The following is a 20,508-nucleotide window of genomic DNA, read 5'->3' on the forward strand; positions in this document are numbered from 1 at the left end:
ACCAGGTGTCACTTACATAAATTTAGTGCTTGTGCAGCTAAGCTAAAAACATCCTAACAGGGGGGAAAGTTAGTACTGGGACATGTATAATATGAAGAAAATATCAAATGAGAAAAATAGATCCAACAGATTCAGTTGCATATTAAAATAAGATTTCGTCCAGTCAATCAACTTATTGAAGAAAAACATGAAAAATATATATATATTATAGTTTAAACTTCATAAGGAAGTCTATTACACTGCACTGGGGACACAATGAAATTGAACATGTTGGTCACCAAAAAGGTGTGTAAAGAATAAAATAATATTTAAAAGGCATTTCATTTATATTTGAATAATGGCAAACATCTAAATGTATAATTAAAATACTTTGTTGTAAATATTTGGTACATTTTACAGAAAATAATTGTAAGCAAATCATGGGGACATGGAATGTTGCCGCAAAAAAAAGATCACCCAATTTCTGGAAGATATTTAAAAAATCCAAAATAATACAAAAACAATAAATAAAAGGAGATTAAAAACCATACACAAACAAAACCATATATAAAATAGATTATGAAGTCACTAAACAAAATTGCCTTTCAAAAAATATTAATCATAATGGAAATCATTAAGCACAATTCATTTATTATGCGACTAATTAGTTGCTTATTGCAACAGACTTATTGGTCGATACTGATATTGACCTGATATATCAGCACAAATCACACATACTTTTATCACTTATTTTGTAGTGTTGAATGATAGAAAAGTCTTGATCGAGTGACAATGCTCCAATAGAGAACAACAGTCAACGGCAACAGGTACAAGAACAACTGACCCATTAATTACTAACCTGTGGGTCTGCCTGCAGAAAAGAAGATTACTAAATGCTGGAGCAAACTAAATGCCCCCATTAGGTGTCTACAGCAGATATTTTAGATGCAGGTATATATAATCCATGCATGTTTTTTTTTTATATCTAACTGATTTCCAAAATCTATATCGGATTGGACACACCTACTAACAGTCACTGAGCTGACCATAAATTACTCAGAATACCAAAGCATAGTACAGTCAAATGTGCAATTCTGTCTGAGAGCCCAAACTGGTTCAAGAACAAATGTTGAATAAAACGAGTGGCCCAACATTCCTCCGCAACAGTATGACACAGTGATCAGATCATGAAGAAAATGACAAGTTGTTGCTGTTGCAGATGGTTTCTGGGTACATTGTCTCCACTCAGTTTTTATATTGTAAAGGGTAAACTGATGCATGCGGCAATCTTGTTTCTGGATTAGATTATCTGCTTTAGTGTAATAACAGAACATTTGAGAGAACAGCAGACAACTGTGAGTTTCTTTCCACTGTGTATATCTCATATTTAAGCTGCACCATCTTGGCTGAGACATGAACATGCAAATATTCCAGCACATGGCCTCCGGCACAACATCTCAGCGTCAGCTCAGCTGTGCGATGCTATCAAAAGCAGCTGCCATCGAAGACTGATTCCTTGTACAGAAAACGCAACGCTCAGCGTTGTGGGTTTTAAAATAGTCTGCATGAAAAACAGAAAGTTTCATACTTATTGCCAAGCTCTTTTTTAACACAATGAAAGGAGGAGAGCAGGGCTATGCCATAGCTCCGCAGACAAATGTCACTTTAACGTCATTATCGTGGGCCAGGCTATGATTACACCATGTTATTACAGACAGATAAACCAACAGATGCATAAAACAATAAGACTCCCAACTGATAAAAGTTTCCTCAGAGGAACCAGCATATGTCTGTATGTTGCAATTTGAAAACGCATCAAAAGTTGCATTAAGAAACATCGAGCCCTGCTTATTAAATCTGCTGCAAGAGAGTCCATAGACGTTTGAAAGTCCTTCAGAAAGTCTGGGGAACCAGTGATTGAGACCACTTTAAAAGATTACTAGAATGTCTGCTGCTTTGATGTAAACTGCAAAGAATTGAAGTAAAGTAAATACCCAGTGTGGCTTTCATCTGCTAAGCTGTCCTTGGTGACTCAAAGATTCCATAGAGAAAACCACTCTAAAAACACCTTGTATAATCTGCATAAAAGTTCTGGTTTAGTATTTCTTGGGGGAAACAGAACTCCAGACTTTAAAGAATGTGACTCTTCATACATATAAAACATAATAAATATGTTCTAGTTAGATTAGGTCAAAATTGATTTTTTCATTTCTTCCAAGCAAAATTCTGTGTGGCCAAAATCAATGGCAAGATGGAAACATGTTAGAAGCTGTAGAAGTGCTGTTCTAGCAACACATGAAATCCAAATCAAATATAGTGAAGTTCCAGGTTATATCTTCTTAAAGGGAGAGTATTATATAAAAGCAACCGTTTTTCAGCTTTATGTAATTATTATATTATTATTATTCCCTCATCAAAAACATACCTGGAGTGTTGCCTTGATTCTTTCATGCTTGTTTGAGAAATTCTTTAATTTTCATGTCAACCATTCAGCTGTGCAATATGCATGGGTGGACCTAGCCCCACCTTCAAGACAGAGCCCCCCCTCAGAGCTGCAGTTTCTAAGCTTCCACCTCCCATGGCTGAGGAGGAGCAGAGCAAATGTTCAGAAAGGTCAGAAAGCATGGGAAGCGGGGGGAGTTGTCCCGTCAGACTGTTAATTCCCGAAACCAAATACGCGCAATACAGAAAAAGAAAAGTGCACATGGGGTCAGTGCAATGCCACCAGACTACGCACAGAGTAAAACAACTTGTGAGGTCCAAATGACACCATCCCTAGAGACCGTGAGAGGATTAAGAGTCATCCCGATGATCGAGGTATCCTTACGATTGTCGGAAGGGAAAAACTGACACTGTAACACCAACACAGCCTGCTTTCTCAAAAGAGCCAACATAGCCTCTATCTTAGAAGGTTTTTTCCAAGTCACAACTCTTTTTTTTCCCTCAATAAACGCTCTCCTGCAGCCCTTTGAAGCCACGACAGCACGCTTTTATCTTGTACCCTGTAGAAAGCAACTTTATATTCCTCAGGAGCCTGACTGACTGGTGGAGCCGTCACCTTTCACTCAGTCGGTCTGCAAGGCGCCTCGCACTTCACTGTGCAGAGGCCAGCAGTCATTAATCACAGACCAAAGCAGAAGGAAATTAGACTCATCAGTACAGTAGCGGTATGATATTTCTGAGCTGTGCTTCTGCGACAATTAGGGACGAGGCCTAAAAGCTCCATGGTGCAGAAACCAACGCCTGCAGCAAAAAGAGGTTAGGGGGGGAAATGTGGCAAAGACACACAAACACACACACGCACACAGAGGAATATGTACAAAAACGGTGGATGTAGATTCTTTATGCAGCTGGATTTAGGAATAAAGGCAAAACATGAAACGGCACCAGGAGAGAGCTGGAAGGAGGAGGACACACATTCACACACATGCCTCCACATTTCACTGTAGGCATGACACACACTCTCTGAAAAGCATACTTTGCATAAGTCACACACACTCTCAGACATGTGAAACTATAACACACGTATCACCTCTGATTAGTCTAAAAACAAACACGGCAATCACACACTTGTTGCCAGGCAACAGTGATACCAGCTTGGTCGTTCAACCCAAAAAACACAGAGCAAGTTGACAGACAGACAGGGAAACAGTGAGGGGGCGACCGGCGAGGAGGGTGAGGTGTGAGGGGAGGAGCAACAGGAGAAGGAAGGAGAGGAATTGCAGAAGCACATAAATTATGAAAATATGACATTTACTGCTTCAAAATCACTTTTCCATGGAATTTGCCAACTAAAAATATTTACAATTAGCAATCACATCTAGTTTTATTGTAACCATAATGTGATTATCCCCAGAAATTAAACTGATTTAAGTCTCACATCATCTTAAATTGTATAAATATATAAAAATAAATGCAGCAACCAGGTCCTTAAAAGTTAGTTAAAAATTATAAACCATATTTTATTCTTTGCACACAACCTTAAACATTCAGTCAGAATTACAATGAAATAGCTTGGATCAAAGCATATTCAACGGCTAGAATGGCCTAGTCCAAGTCCAGGACAAAATCTAAACCAAGTGCTTTCGTCAGGCAACAGTCTTTAAAAGTATCAGTATAAATTTACTACCAGTAAAAAATGTGAAGTACCGTCATCCTCCTACTACGTCTTGTCATCTGCTTTGTCTTTTCAACCAGTAGTAACTTCCGGTTGTGGATCATGTCACTCATGTGGTACCAAAAACGTGTTTCCATTCTAGTTTTGCGAATTACACTAATTGTAATACAGCTGAAAAACCACCTAGCATGAAAACTTACAGGAAAATGAGTTTTTCCGTTGAGCAAATTTATTTTCGTAATTCCAATTTGTGCAATTGTATGGTCAGTGGAAACACATACTGACTACTCAGTCATACAGTGAACCCCAATCTGTTAACGGTTCTGTATATGCAGATTCTCTTGGGGAACGTAACTCAATTGTTTGCAGAAGACCTGCCTACTTGCAGATTTTTTTGTAGAGCATATCTAAAATATTTGAAAGGAAATTGAGTTTGGGGAAGCAGAAAAACCTTGGACACAATGTTACTTAACATGGCTAGCTCTCGCAAAACAGCCAAAGTAGGAACATCATTCCTTTTCCTTGGCATTGATTGGCTGTTCCATCAAGAGCAAGATAACAAGGACTGTGGTAGTGCCAGGGTGATTCCCACTGTGTATATTAAGGTATGTTTGGTGTAAGCATTTTTTGAGGAACCTAAAATAGTCGCAAATTTCAGCTTTCACGATGGCTGTGGTCCCTATACACCCCCTCCTTGTCAGTAGTAATTTCATGTAGCTACAGGACGTGCAGCGCCACCGCAGCAGGAGCAACTCCACCTCCCCCACCCCGCAGAGCGCCAGTTTTCTACCTTACGCCTCCTGCGGAAAGGCGTAAAGTATGGCGCTTATAAAAAAGCCCTGGCACTAAACTTTTCTTTTTCGTCTCATGTGGGAACACTTGTGAACGAACCCTCATGTTCAGTCTATCATCTCAGCTTTCCTATATTTGTGGTTTGAGGGCTAAAACATTTAGAGAAACATCACACCCACTGACTAAAAAAGCATATTAGATTTTTGAAAGTTGCTTCATACGACTCTTCTTGTCCAAGTCATAGTTGATCATTTTAGTTAATTAGAGATGCACTGCATCCACACCAGGGATGGACTGCTTTCCTTTGAATATAAATCTGAGCTGTAAAGTCATAGTAACCCAAGTGCAATATGTTAGTTGCCTATAAAACTGGAAGCACAAGAAGATAAACAACATGGTGGCAATAAATCTCCACTGAATTGCAGGGCGAGACCAGGTGCAACAGAATGATGTCAATAAGAGGTGACATTACTACAGAAGCGGAGAGCAAAGCAAGAATAACAAGAGGTTTATGTTATGTGATGACCACATACTACTTTCGATATCTGAAAATGCATCATAAAACTAGTTTTGCACACAAATAAAGGGGTCTGAGATTTAAAAGTTGGGTTTAAATACACAACATACAGTAAAGAAATGTCGACAATGATGCTTGTTCAGAGTAAATAAAGTATGAATAACATTTCTTATCCATATTTGGACAATTTATTCCTCAAACATCATGAATAAAATTGACAAAATGGACATGGAGTGAATGCCACATTTTTCCTGCAAACAGTCTCGGCCGTGTACAACAACTTTCTAATTTCCATCCATAAGTTTTAAGCCATTTATCAATCTATGTAGGTATCTTGTGAAGAATCGTATAAATGTCTGTAATTTCTCAATGACTGATAAACGTTCCTTAAAAGTATTCATGTCGCTTGCAGATCCAAACCTGAATAGTGGCAACGGACTAATATCAACATTCCTGTCGAAGTGCATGTCCACATAAAATATGCCTGCACACTTCTGACCAATCACACAGCATATCCAAAATGTGAATTTAGTCCTGTTTCATGGAAAACTGGACCGGTTCAAGTCTGTTTACATGCGTTTTATGAACTTGGAGAAGAAAGATGGATTAGTTTCAGGAGGCATTTATGTTTCCGACACTAATAAACATGACACTTCCAATACTATGCTGCGATCCAGACTTTAAGGATGTGAATAAAATACAACACGGCGCTGATCTCGCCTCCTCTCTGTCAGACTCAGTGACCAGAGCTCCTGGTGCTGCCCATCACTGCTCGTCTCATCTATCTTTGTGAGCTATCAGGCAGCTGCCCATGCAGTGATCCACTTCCTTTAATTTCAGATTCCTCACTTCACCATGCTCTGATTCCATATAGCAATACCTTGGTGTATTAGTTTCTCTGTATCTCTTTGCTTCTACTCCTTGTATCTTATGCATCTGCTTTACTGACAGACTTTCATAGATTTTAGCTTTGTTTGCTGTTGTATTGACTAGCTTGTTTTGCTGCCATTGTAAGATAATTTAGCCTGATTGTTTTCTTGTACAGAGGAATAAACTGAGCTCTGTTGGCTCCGTTTTGATTTATTGCATTTGTGAATCATCATCGCCCAGAGGCACTCTGTCTTTTTAAGTTTCTTTATTAGATTAGTGAGCAATTTAGAACTTTTCTGAACCGAAGCAACTTGATTTATATTGCCACTCTCCACCCTTAGTGATCTGGGACTTAACAGCCTACTTAACAGGCAACTTGTTGCCTTTGTTCTGTTAAAATGAAACACCAGAAGAGTCATATACATCTGACATCCTTACATTTATTAAAATGTTTCTTTTGTTCTGTCAACACAGAGAAAATATATGCAGACTCTTCTGTTGTGGTTTATCCAAGGTACCTGCAGGTTTGAGCAAGTTAAATTTTAAAACTTTTAAGACCTTTTAATGACCAAAAAACTAGAAAAACTGAGGATTGTTTGAGGATCTTCTTGTATTATAATGAAGCATAGTTGATTATTAGGCTTGATTGTAATACAGACATAATGAAGCATAATGCATATTGTGGCATTTCTGGGGTTTGTTTGTGACTCTTGGAATCAACTTTGTGATTTTCACACTGCATACGACTAGTTTCATCAACCCAAAGTGATGATGACTTTCATCTGACGCTGCTGTCTGTTGCTCCCTGTGTGCCGGGCCCATCACACATGACAGACACAAAAAAGCTAACTAGCTAGCTAGCAAGGGTATATTAGCTGCTGGTTGTCAGTAGCTTCAACTGCCTTCAGCCACAGAACACAATGAAAATGTCTGCCAACAATGATAACTTCACCCTGACAGAAAAGTCTAGAGAAAAACAAAACAATATATGAGATTAAATAGTCCTGTCCCAACAAATTTTAAGACCCGTGATTAACTTATTTAAGGCCAACTTAGATTTTATTTAATGAATGTACGACTTTCCTTTTAGATACATGAAATTTAGAATTTTTAAGGATGCGGGAACACCTTGTTATCGTATTTTCTACTAAAATAGTGTTTAATTGATTTGCAAATTACTGCATATTATTTTATTACTAATTACACACCTTGGTATAAGAGCAAAGCACAGACATTAAGTTTTTCATTGCACTTTTTATCTTGAATTGTTTCTTTAAAGTTAGATAGAAAATTCTTGATTTTTAGTCACCTGTTCTAATGCTTCAGCGTGTGCTGACTGACTGATATGGCTTAATGTTTTGACATATCTGTACAATAATTCATCACCCCATTCACCAGCACATGAAGCTCCTATGCCTCTAATAACAGCATAAAATGTTACTCTGATTAGAGTTGCACTTAGACGCTCCTGTGTTCTGTTCTTAGCCTTCAACATGAGTTCATTTTGCAGGTAAATAAAAAAAAGCTCATCACAGAAATAAGCCCTCAATCTTTCTCTATTACCTTGAAAGGTCACATTGATTCTTCACTTTATCTGGTTGGCTGGCAACAGTATGCTGCCTGACATGTAAACACAGGAAACAGCAGGGAGGAAATGCCTCAGCCTGCGTGTCATGCTTCTAGTTTTCTCTCTGCACTCAGTCTTCTAAAATGTAAACACTTCAAACTTCACATTTTTTTACTTAAAAAATGTTGTACAGACGAGTTTTGTCTGTACAACATGTAGTTAGTTGGTTGTTTTCTTCACTGCATCACTTTCCCACAATTCTTTTCTTTATTTTAAGCTTATTGCTCCATAGCAGCTCACTCTAGTTATTAGTGCTTCATTGGATTTTTCACTGGACTTCCATCCATCCATCCATCCATTTTCTTTCACCCTTGTCCCTCAGTGGGGTCGGGAGGGTTGCTGGTGCCTATCTCCAGCTAACGTTCTGGGCGAAAGGCGGGGTACACCCTGGACAGGTTGCCAGTCTGTCGCAGGGCAACACCACTGGACTTCGAATAAATGTTTTTTTTTTTTTTTCTAATTGTCCAAATCTTGTAAAGAATCAGCTTCAATGAGTTCTATGCAGTGAGCAAATGGACAATATATAGCATATATATATATATATATATGTATGTTTTTCTTCTAGAAATATTGCAGCTAAAATTATTTCTGACCCTTTAATGAAAGAAGTGAAAGAAGCCGTCGGATCAAATACATTTACATTTACGTTGGGCCAACCTTCAAATAATTTTTTTACAAAAACTAATTTGGAGAGTATTGTTTTAGGAAACTACCATATCTTATGCACTTAACAGTTTTCATATTCTACAAAAATCCACATTGTGAACTGGAAAAGTTTTTATGAATCAGCATACACACTTTAGCCCCTTAAAACCAGCAAACACCTGGGAAATGTAAATTAAGCCCCAGTACGTTTATTCAGTCAAGGCAGACTGCATGCTGATCGACTCTTCCACATGAAAAATCCTCTGCGACATTCAAGAAAGCCTCGACACAAACAGAGATATATTAGCTGACATATCCACCAATTTCCTCAGGTTAAACTATTGACTACCTGACAATCCAGACGCCTGCCTCAGACCTGGTGCTGTGTGCTCCGAGGAAAACGTTTTGTCACTTCTTATGAGCAGCATGAAATCTCAGCGTCTCTCCACACCAACCACTTATGAGTGACTTCCACTAAAAAGACACTTCAACCCCTAGAAGCCCTGATGGGACGTCTTCCAAATGTATCGACTTATTTAGCTCATTTTAGCGTGTCACAGATTTGGGTTCATCAGTGCCACTGTGCCAAAACAGTTGGATTCTCCACTTCAACTCTTAATTAGTCAACTTGAGGCATTTTGTAGTTATTAATGGATTTAATCCACAGATAAATGCAGATAAACATAAACTCTTTGCAGCAGCAAAGCAACTGTGATAAAAGTGCCTTGCAAACATTTTTTTATTTTTTTAAACAAACGTCACTGCTTTTAATCTTGTTAAAACTGGTTACATTTTTGGAGGGGAGCGGGGGGAGGGGGGGTTATCGAGGTAGAAAAGGGGGTGAGCACAAATGAATGTGATGTTGATTCATTACATAGAATCTCAGCAAAATCTACTGAGGTGTGTGGATGCAGCATTACAACATGTAAATCAGTTCAAGGTGTTAATACTTTAGAAAGGCATTGCAGTACCACTCACTAATGTGCTGGAAGATTTGCTTAAATTTAAGTGAATTACTTCTCTAGCCAAAGCCCCCAAGAATTAACAAACAGAATTCAAACATTAATCAGTTAGCAGCAAACACGAGGGAGCATTTGCACAAAAGCCAAATGTGGATTCAATGTGAATAAACATTTGAAAGCCAACCCTTCAACGATAACACAAGTTTCTATATGTGGGAACAAAGAGTTTAATGTTACGGGTTGTATCATTAAAACACTTTATGCCTGGTTCACATGGCAAGACTTTAAAATTGTCAGATGATTTCAGAACCTGAGAGACCCCACACATGACATACGGTGTGGCGTCAACTCAAACAGCAAAGACAACACCCCACAAATAAACCAATTTCATTTGCTAACATTCAGATGTCAGGTGGAAAATCTCCCAAAACCTCGAGATCAAACGCAAGTTCAGAGTAAACAAACATGGCTGCCTGGGAGGAGGCAATAGCGATAAATGGCTTGTGGATTATATTTAATAGAGAAAAAAACAATACAAAGACATCTCCGAAATTCACCAAACTTTCTGGTGCGTCATGCCAGTTGCTTTGTCTACTTTATTTAGAATTCCCCTCCATGTTTCTGCCACCTCGTTTTATGAATGGTTACATGTCAGACTCAACAAGTTGTGTTATTGTTTGTCCCTGGGAGGACACCATACATACTGCGATATCGGACCAAGTCACTCCAACATGTCTTATTGTACATCTTCATTTTAGATCAGAGCGGTTCCAACATCTTTCAGAGCGAATAAGATCGCTCCTAACACACCACACACAGCAGGAAAATATCTTAAGATTATCTTAAGTTCCCTCCCAATAATCGGGCGTCAAGGTAGCTCTAAGATTTCCAAAGCTATCATTCACTTATTACTCTTTCAAAAATATACTATGATTTTAAAAGTCAGCAGACTTTTATTCAAAGTTAACATCTCGAAAATCATAAAAGCAACTCCTACAACTTCTCAGAAGAAAGCAGCTGCATGCAACGTCTCAAACCCTGATTTCACCGCCTTACCTCTCTCCACGGCGGTGACTCCCATGGAAGGCTGACCTAGACTGGCCTTCTTCTCCCACTTGCCCTCGTCTGGGTGGTACATTTCCACAGAGGCCAGCGGGGTCTGTTGCTGGTTCATTCCTCCGAGCACCATCACCTGTCCCCCAAGAGCCACGGCCGAAGCCCCCGCCCGCGCAGTGGGGAGCGGGGGCAGCTGGCTCCACGTCTGGCTCTCGACATCCAGAACTTCCACACTGTCCAAGGGCGTGCCGGTCTCGCTGCAGCCCCCAAGCACGTAGAGCAGGCCCTCGTGGTAGACAGGCGTGCAGTAGACACGGCGCTGCGACATGGGGGGGAATTGCTCCCAGTGCAGGGACTTGACAGGACTCACCGCCATCTCCTGTACAGGCATGTCTCCAGGGCCGAGAGGAGGGGACGCACCATCACACGCCGAGCTGGAGACGGAGAGCCGGAGGACGGAGAAGATGGGAGCAGGACGGGGTGAAGCGTCACGCAGGGTACAGCAAGGTGGAACAAAGGATAAAAAGGAGAAACAAGTCGGAGAGCAGGCTTGTTTCTGTCTGTTTGACTGACCGGTTGAACTCCTGAGTCCACAGAGGGACAGAAACGTGAGGACGGTGAGCGGAGTGGTGTGGGGAGCAAGCAAAATAAAAGTTCCTCACTTCCAGATGTCACGAATCTTCCCCTCTTCAAATGTTTTATTCATCCAGCCGTTGATGTTTTGGATCAAGAAAGCCATCTGTCCTACTGTGTCTTCGGTTCCCTCCTCTCCCTCCTGGCGAGTTATTTTGAGTAAAATTGGCTTTAATGTGGTCCTTATGAAAAATAAAAGATGTGCTTGAGGAGGAAACCCATACGCTTTGACTAATAAAAAAAACTCCAGAGTCTAAAGAACAAACAGCCCAAGGAGAGAAGTGACCATAAGATCAAGGAGCACTGACCTTTATTCGGTTCTCAATAATGGCAGAAACACTCTTCCAGGCGGCATTTCAGACCTTAAGGTAAAGGCAATATTTCAACTCCTCAGCATCTGCTCTGAATGTTTATTTACATCCAAACGATGGGGCCACAATTCGGGTAAAGAAATTCTTGATAGCTGAATGCAAAGTCTTTAAAAAAAAAGCTCTATGGGTGTTCAGTAAGTGTAAGACGTCTTTTCATTTAAAAGGAGTTTGCGTCACCTTTAATTAAAAGTAGAACTCCACCACTGTGGCTTCTGAACTCCGTGCCTCGTAGCTTCCTGGTGGCTTTGGTGAGGATGAGACTCCCTGGAACCTGGAAGGAAAAGAAGAAAACAGTTCTGGATGAAACGGGGGGGAAAAGACGTAACATCAGAAGACGGATGTAAATATGTGCCTTTGCACAAACACAATTTGAATTTCTTATTTTCACATTTATTCCCCACAAACCTACCCTGTCAGTTCTTAATTTAACAAGAGGTGACATGAAAATAAAAAAGCTTTACTGAGCTTCTCCTCGCTTTCCGGGTGAGTTGGAGGTTAAATGTTTCTTAATAGAACTGTCCTGCTTTGCATTTAAATCAGTTAAGCTCAGGTCAAACATTGCAGGTGTCCTGCTAATATCTTGTAATAAGAATATAATTGTCCCCTTTCTCTGGACAGGCTTTGTGTCGCTGAATCAGGTTAGAAAGCTTCAGCGGTCACACATTTTTCAGCTCTCTTTACAATTTTTCCATGACACTGACTTTAGGGGCTTTGAAAAAAAAAAACCTTTCCAGTAGTTAAGCTTTTATGCCCCTAAGCCACAGTTCTGTAAATGTGTCACAAAGTGTGCACTTTCTGGATGCTGACTTGAGAGAAAGCATTCACTTATTTGAGGAACTCTGCTTCTTCTGATGCTATGGAGCAAAAATAAGATTCATTTTGTTTTTCCTTTCTGGTGGTACGAAGAAAGTACATGTAACTTTTAAATTCTACAGTTTTTAAATTCTACAGTACAATAAATTGATCCAGTGTGTCCATTTCTATGAAAGCAGGTCTTTTCACAGTTTGCTGGTCTGATGATAAACATCAGCAATGACCTTAGAAAGGCAGTTTTCTATAATAATCTTTTCAAACAACTTGAAGTCCACCAATCATCAGCTAAATCAATTATTCACAATTGGAAAACACTGAAGATGTCTGCCAATTTTCCCAAGTGTGGCCATCTTACCAAATTCACCATCAGTGGTCACTTTTTAGTGAAACATCATCAGAGAAAGTCAAAAAACCCAGGAGCTCCATATAGAAATCTGCATGCCTAAATTAGCATGTTTTAGAGGGAGCAGATTGTGAGCAACAAGATCTTGAGATAAGCTCGCAAATATTCTTATCTAGAGAAACTGTGTGTCTTGACGTACACACTAGGTGGAGTAAGCACGACTTTCAAAATCTAAACACATTAATTACCAACCTTAACCAATTTATTTTATGCTGCTTCTTCTATAAACACAATAACTCTTTTTTTGTGAAGTCCACTGATGAAATGACAGGAAAGAATGATTTCAATGTATTTTATAGCTCAAGTCAAGATGTTAGCATGTTAGCATGCTTTGAAACCTCAGATTTGAGGCTAAAGGGAAATTTTTGTGTATTTTTAGGAATCACAGCATCGATCAGATAATGCAACTTCTAAGACTATTAGTAAGCAAGAGCAAGATCTTTTATTAATGACTGTTTCCTGCCGCCACATTTATTAACACTCATTTGTTGGTACACTGAGGTTGGCCGGTACGCAAACTATTAGAAATCAGACGTATATTAATAATATAGTCAGTGCCTAAATCTCCACTGGATTTTGATAAGCTACTAAACACTCAGCAGTGTGCACAGATGATTACTTTATCCCAGGGGGAAATACCTTTTAACCTTCAAAACCAAGAAGATATAGCAAACTGGTAAACCTCTAATTATGTGGACAAAAAGACCTGATTTGTTTCCATTTTAATTCAACCACAAGAGTCCTTCACACAATATTCATTGAAACTGCACAAACACACAAAATGATACTTGTGTCTTTTTTTCCCCACAGCTTGGTGTTTCTTTCTCAGCATGGCTTATTGCTGCTGTCAGTTTTAGAGTCTGACTGAGCTGCTTCCGTCTGTAAATGCTAGCTAATGGGAGACAAAACAGAGCTGTGCTCATTCCTGCAGTTAAACTTAGCACATCTACCACTGTGTTGTGTTTGTATCACTCTCTGTCAGAGCAGGAGTTGAGAAATAAACACTCCCGACCGCTGATGTTATTTAACTAAAGAACAGAATATGGATTGGACACCGTTCCACTGCAGACAAAAGCCACTTATTAGTGGGTGTCAGTGGGATTTGATCCACTCAGAGAGCAATCCTACTGGTAAATTCCTCTGCTGGATTCTGCCCTGAAAAGCTGTAGGGAGAAAAATTACTCGGATTCAAACAGAGCCCTTCACAACTTTAAACGCATCTCAGGATGCCGAGTTTGGCTGCGTGGGTGGGAACCTATAATCATGTCAAGGTTCAGCTCAGAAGTCCATTATTGAACACTTTTATAATCACATTCGGCCTTTTGGCAGCAACGGCATTAGCTGCGTTTCCATTACAAGTGTGCATAAAACTGTAGGAGAAAACCTCACATTTTTGCAATTGCGGTGTTTCCATAAAAAAAAAAAAGGCAATTAAAGTCACACATGGATACGTTTAACATGATAAGTCATTAGAAAAACATGCCACAAGATGGCATGTTTTTCTAACCGTAGTAGTTGGAGGACTTTCATTGTGGTCTTTGTGGTTTGTGTCAGTGGCAACATCTGGTGATTAATCACGTGACTCGTGTGTTTCGAAAAAAGTGTTTCACTTGCGATTTTGCTAAATAAATCAATTTTGATTAAAAAAAATAACACATCATGCTAGCAGAAAAACATTTTTGACAGCAATGACCAATTCTTGTTTTTTAACAAAAAAAGTTTTTTTTAACGGTGCATTTCCGTTGAGCAAATTTATTTTGAAAATGTCAGATTGTGCAGTTATATGGTCAATGGTAATGCAGCTATTCTCTTTGTAATATAGGTGTTTGACTCAGTGTGTGTGTGTATGCGTGTGTGTGCAGTAGGGCAGAGGAAAAGTGGTGCCATTCAGAGAAATAAAGCAACACAGTGAGGCTCCCTGCTCGGCTGCCCTCACATTCTTTCTCGCAGTGTGTAGTACTAAAACACATTAATAATTAATGATGCCCTCCTCCTCGTTGCAGTTATGTCCTGAGCCCAGTGGACACCCTGACCTTTGAAACGTGTTACGGTAAGTGTGTGTGTGGGTTTGTATAAAGAAATTAAATGTTATGGCTCTTATTTTCAGTCCAACTGTGGGAAAATTAACCCATGAGGCAAAAACATGTACGTTTCTGTAACCACGGTGGAGTCTTGAAAACTAAAATCAACAAATGTACCTTACAAAAAATCCTTCAGGCATATTTAATAAATGCCCTTTCCTAAATGGGGAATTAGATCCACCTGTTCAGCTATTAACCTCTCCAAAGGTTTCAGGAGGAAGAAATTAAATTGAGAGCAAATGGAAGCTGAAAAAGGCTGTCATACAAATGGTGAATCTGAGATTTGTTTAATTGTTTATTTTTGAATGAATAACCTAAAGTCTGAAGAAGACAGATGGATAGGAGGGTGCAGACGTAAAATTCTGGTTCAAATTCTGTTCCCTTATTTCTCCTACAGTTACACGACTATTTCTTATTGGCCCACTTCTCTCTGTTGGCATTAGCTTTCTTTTCTTCTTTTCATCATTTTATCTAAAATACAAAGATGAGATTAAAATTTGTTAGTTTACTAGTAGTGCTGTAGATCTGTCTTGAATCATGATTAAGCACTGATAAAAAAGTGAACAAAGTGTCAGGAAGAAGAAACACAACCCGATCATCAAGTCATGTGAAATGTTGCAGATTTAGGATGTTTAGTTAAGGGAAAAAAATCCTAATCACATTTATTTCCTTATAATTTCCTTGATATTTTTAATTCCATGAGTTACAATATAGTCTTGTTATTATTCTACGTAAACAGTGTTCAATCTTATGATTTGTAATACTTATGTATCGTTGTAAGCCCACTTCAGGAGTTTTCAGAGTCCCTGGTGTGGTTTTACCTGGAGTCTCATCAGCACCAGCAGAGGTTTTCAAGAAGTGCAATAATGATCTGACAACACTTTACCTAAAACATGCAACTTTTCTGTTTTACAGGAATATCTGACTCAGGACGGTAACACTTTATTTGACAGGGTGTTTGACATGACACCGTCATAAACATGACATAACACCTGTTATGAACATCAAGGGGTTTTTATGAATGTTTATGACAGTAAGTGTCATTTGGAAAATAATGACACTATTAATGCAAAGTTTCTCTAAAAGTTGCATTGAAAGTCCATTAAAAGTGCCAACTTTGCATTAAAGTGTCAATATTTTGCAAAATAATTAGTGGCATGTTGACCTGGTTCAACACATGATTCCTCTGTTTAGAATAAACTTCCACATTCCCACTCAAAGGACTCCCTGGTGCCATGTCTGTCTTCAAATCCCGACTGATCGCTCTGCTGTTCAAACAAGCATTTGAACTCCTTAAACTACTACAAGTAAGGAACTGTTTCCACTGTTACTGGGACACGTGACGCCAGTCTTCCGGGTATTTATACAAATTTACATATGTATTTATGGGTGGCGGCGAGGCGGATCAGCAGCTGCGCTCTATTTCCCTCAAATTGGGGCGTATAAAGGAAAGGTGTGCAGCCTTGTGCGTGCACACGGGTTTATATATCTGAATTTTTGCTGTGCATAGCACAACCACATGAGGCCACTGGTCATTATAAAACAAAAAGTGGAGTTATGAACTGCGGTTATTTTCACAGCTCTTTCAACGTTTCTGGACTGCCTCAGTTTCACTGTAAAAGTTCTAAAGGAGACGACTGACAGCATTTTTATTTGGATCTGCTGATTAAAAACAGAAATCTGTTCAGACATCTTTATTCTTTGAGAGATATGTCATAAATAAAGGTTGCAGACAAAGGAACGCAATCTGTCGTCTGAAAGTGCTGAGTGGAAAAACTCAATATGGCCATTACGGTTTCTGAATATGCAACACAGAAACAGATGGAATTAATTATGATAAAATAAGTGAAAAAGACCGGAGATGGAATAGATGAGTCATCATCACCATGAGGAAAGGCTGGTGTTATGTATGATGATGAGTTTTCATCAGCACCAGAACTGGTCCTGATAGGACAGTTCTGAATTTAGGACGAAGGGATCTGTAGAGAAGCTTTTAGCAATCAGTATCTTGCCTTAGTAGGCAATACTCTGAATGTCCTCAATTAGAAAAAAAAAAACAAAACATTAGCTTAATTCAGAAGTTAAAGATTCTGGCTAATTAGCCTGGGGTGGATGAAAAATGGATTTCTATCATCTTGAAACAACTCGGTGTCATTGGATTCAATTAAAGTACAGAAATAATCATGTGATTAACATTGTGTGAATTTTTGCTGTGGGCCAGTCCTCCATCAAACAATTAGTCTGAATGAAAAATGTGTTTCACATGGATGACCTCCCATGATATTAAATCATCATCATGTTGATCACATTTGTTCATTGTTAGCTTCTGTAGTGAAACAAGTCTGCTACTCCAATGAACAATGGAATAGAAATATGGAACGGTTTGAACCACTCCCACTGCAAATTCATACAAAATGTTGTCTCAAGGCATATTACTATATAAAAAAGTCAATTTTAGCTACCTACATTCCAGTCAATCCAAGTTAACGAAGGAGCAAGTTCAGTATATTATTGAAATTGGCTAAAAATGTTTCTAAAGAAACCCAGAAGATCACATCAAGTGATTGACTCAGAGAATTTGCTCTTGATGGACGACCATGTAGCAAAAGTAGACAATCACTTGCGTTGTGTCGTTGACTTTGAGGAAATTCATCATACTGTGCAGCAGCAGTGGAGAGGAAAAACTCCCCTTTATTAGAAAGAAACCTCCAGCAGAACCAGAACCTGGTTATTCCCTCATCACAAACATACCTGGAGTGTTGCCTTGATTCTTTCACGCATGTTTGAGAAATCATTTAATCTCCCGAGGCAACCATTCAAATGTGCAAAACGCATGGGTGGACCAAGCTCCATCAAGTTGAGCTTCCATGTTACAGAGCACCACTCACCCCGCGACTCCCCCACTCAGCTCCTTCAGACTAGCCAGCAGCAATTAGCAAACACCTGGTGGAACTGCACATCTGAGGGGCTCATTTTACAAGTCACTTCTTAGTAACAACGTTGTTTAAGGGTTAATAGAGCAGCGATGCTGTGATAACTTCCTGAAGGCACAATTTCAGAAAGAGCAGGAGTTTCTTAAAGAGACAGAAGCCCACTTTCGAGGTGTTAAATTACAAAGTAGAAAAGTCATATTTGATATTTAGAGCTTCTTTTAACAAATGGAGTTAACATAGTTACTTGACTGTGCCTGGAAAATACAGTACTGCCCCTTTAACAGAAAATGTTCCCACAAAGATCCTCCTGCAATCAGAGGAACAGAGGTATCCGACACCAATTCATGTGAAATAAATGGGTTTCTGCTAATTTTATGATTTAATTTTTTTTTTATGTCTGCATTCTAAATATTAAGAGTCCAAGAAAGCATAAATATGTGATGACTTAAAAGCTGAAATATTAATGCAGGCTCCATCTGTGCTACTGTATGCATTTATTTTAGGAATCTAAATGAGCACTTTTATGACATAATACCAGTAGAATGAAAAGTACACATTGTTCCACCAAAGCTCAGCTGCTGCAGATTATTGTATCAGCTGTAAATGGTGTCATGTTAGAGCCAGCATGACAGATGTGACTATGACCAATAGTCCCTCGGGTCTTCTGTCCCTACTAGCAACACATGCTGCCAGCCTAATATAGCCAGTCCTCACTGCAGCTAAAACCAGGGGAAACTGACTAACAAAGGAAAAACTGAAGTACGAACAAAAAAAGAGAGAAGATGTTCAAATCTATCAAGACGGCATCGTGCCAAGAAAACAAGAAAGTTGTATGCAAACTTTGTTTTTAGACATAAAAAAAAATTGAGTGCTTTGTTTAAAGCACTCAATTTGCTTTAAATGGAGTCAACAAAAAAATGCTGAGTCACTTTAATATATATTGTACAACTATAACAAAGTATATTATTGATTTAACAATAAAATCACTACAAACTATGTTAGATTATCACGTCCACTTTGCAGAATCCAAATCAGTCCAAATTCAATTTAGATCAATCCAGTTTATTCTGAAAACTATCCATTCAGACTCAGTGCAGTTGGAAGAGACGCACAGAATCCCACAATAATTAGAGAGAAATATTCCAAGAGGTTTTTTATTAATCTTTAAATTCAGAAGATTCTTCTGAATCTTCAAACTCATTTTCATTTTGGGCCAAATTAAGATCCTGAATGCTCTTAAAAGGCCGATTGTGATATTGATAAAACCCGTTCACCAACTGTTAAAATATAGATGAATTCTTAAAATTAAATAATGATACTGAACATCTTTTCAGTCCCTCCAGGATTTTGTGATTTTTGTAAATTTTCAATAAAATCAAAATGTTTGTGGTAGTTATTTGGAAATGCGACTTTTTATTACTCGCTGTATAGATCATGGACTATAATCTGACATCAATTAAGGCTGAGGAAGCTGTTTAGTACAAGAAAGTAAGTTTTTGACCATTTTTGAAGAAAATCTGAAATAAACTCCCAATTATTAGCGCAAAAAAGTGCAAGGATTTGTTGATTTTGCATCAAGAAACTGGAGGGTCTGATTGATATAATTTGGCAGTAAACAGATGAAAACTGCATTGGTCTGATTGATGACATAATATTTAAGCACACACATTACCACATTTAGCAGCGAGTACATGAAGTTGATTGACAGCGCTAAGCCCCTCCTCCTGGCTCTGATTAGTTGCTTTTGGTCGGGAGTCAGCAATAGTAGCTCCGGGAGATTATCTCATAAAAAAAACTGTTATGACACGGTGACAGTTTTAACAAACATGTAACAAACTCATTCTGTATATGTTACATACTGCAGCTTTAACTTGAACATACCTTTGGCCGGCTCTGACTGTTCCAGGTATGAAGTTTCTAGAAAATAAAGTCAAGCTCTGAACTGCCTACCTGACTCTTTTTTGATAAAATGTTCTGAATGTTTATTTACCAGTAAGTAATGTGTGAAGTGAGTCAGCGAGGCAACAACACGGAAACCTCCTGGAAGGTTCCTGAGAGGCTGCAGTGCAGCAGAGCTGTGGTCTGTACAGCAGCCGCCGAGCCAGAACCGACTTCCTTCTGTCTGCAGCTCAGCCTGAAGCTACACATTACATTATACAGTACAGATGTGTGGATAGGAAAATGTTTATCTGCTATCAGAGCGCAGCAGAGTGCAGAGGTCCACAGAAAACATAATTCAATAGTTTGATTTTCGGAGTTTTCCAAATCTCTACTGAGTTTGGCTTTAGTGGGGCATGTCTGCTGCTGATAAGCCAGAGCTAAATGACCGGGGTCAGTATCACGCCTCAGTTGGTGCAGAGAATATAACGTGTTAAAACACACCTTTAGCCAAATACCTGGCAACGACGACTGCGGAGATATTTCAACAGTTTTTGATTTACGCTTTTTTTTTTTTTTTGCTTTTGTCATATTTTAAAAAATAATAAATCCAGCACCTGGACACGCAGACTGCGTCAGCAGCCATATGCTAACGGAACTTGGTGACGTCCTGTGCGATGGCCTCAAAGGATGCTACTTGTGCAATAGGTCCAGCCATGAAATTTCCTCATCATTTATTTGCTACCGTCAGTTGTTGGTGGTATTATGATACAGTGGAAATGATTGGGAACAACTCTGCCAGGCAGCGATTAGGCAAGGTTGAAATCAGCG

At 39.0% G+C, this 20,508-nt stretch overlaps 1 protein-coding gene across 4 annotated transcripts in view; it reads right to left on the reverse strand.

The window, feature by feature from the left end:
- The window catches only part of klhdc8b (kelch domain containing 8B), a 173,087-nt gene that overhangs the window by 119,315 nt on the left and 33,264 nt on the right, over positions 1-20,508 (reverse strand). Inside the window, exons 2-4 of one of the 4 annotated variants that reach the window (XM_081608632.1) lie at positions 11,747-11,840; positions 11,507-11,560; positions 10,566-11,340 (exon numbers count right to left, since the gene is read on the reverse strand). In XM_081608632.1, the coding sequence (XP_081464758.1) occupies positions 10,566-10,956 (391 nt within the window). In that variant the 5' untranslated portion in view covers positions 10,957-11,340; positions 11,507-11,560; positions 11,747-11,840. Of the gene's footprint in view, positions 1-10,565; positions 11,841-20,508 lie in introns of all 4 variants that reach the window. The other 3 variants (XM_081608630.1, XM_008412791.3, XM_081608631.1) reach the window with 3 other exon arrangements.

The sequence above is a fragment of the Poecilia reticulata genome, chromosome 7 (assembly GCF_904066995.2).
Source record: "Poecilia reticulata chromosome 7, P_reticulata-male-v2, whole genome shotgun sequence".
Taxonomy (NCBI): domain Eukaryota; kingdom Metazoa; phylum Chordata; class Actinopteri; order Cyprinodontiformes; family Poeciliidae; genus Poecilia; species Poecilia reticulata.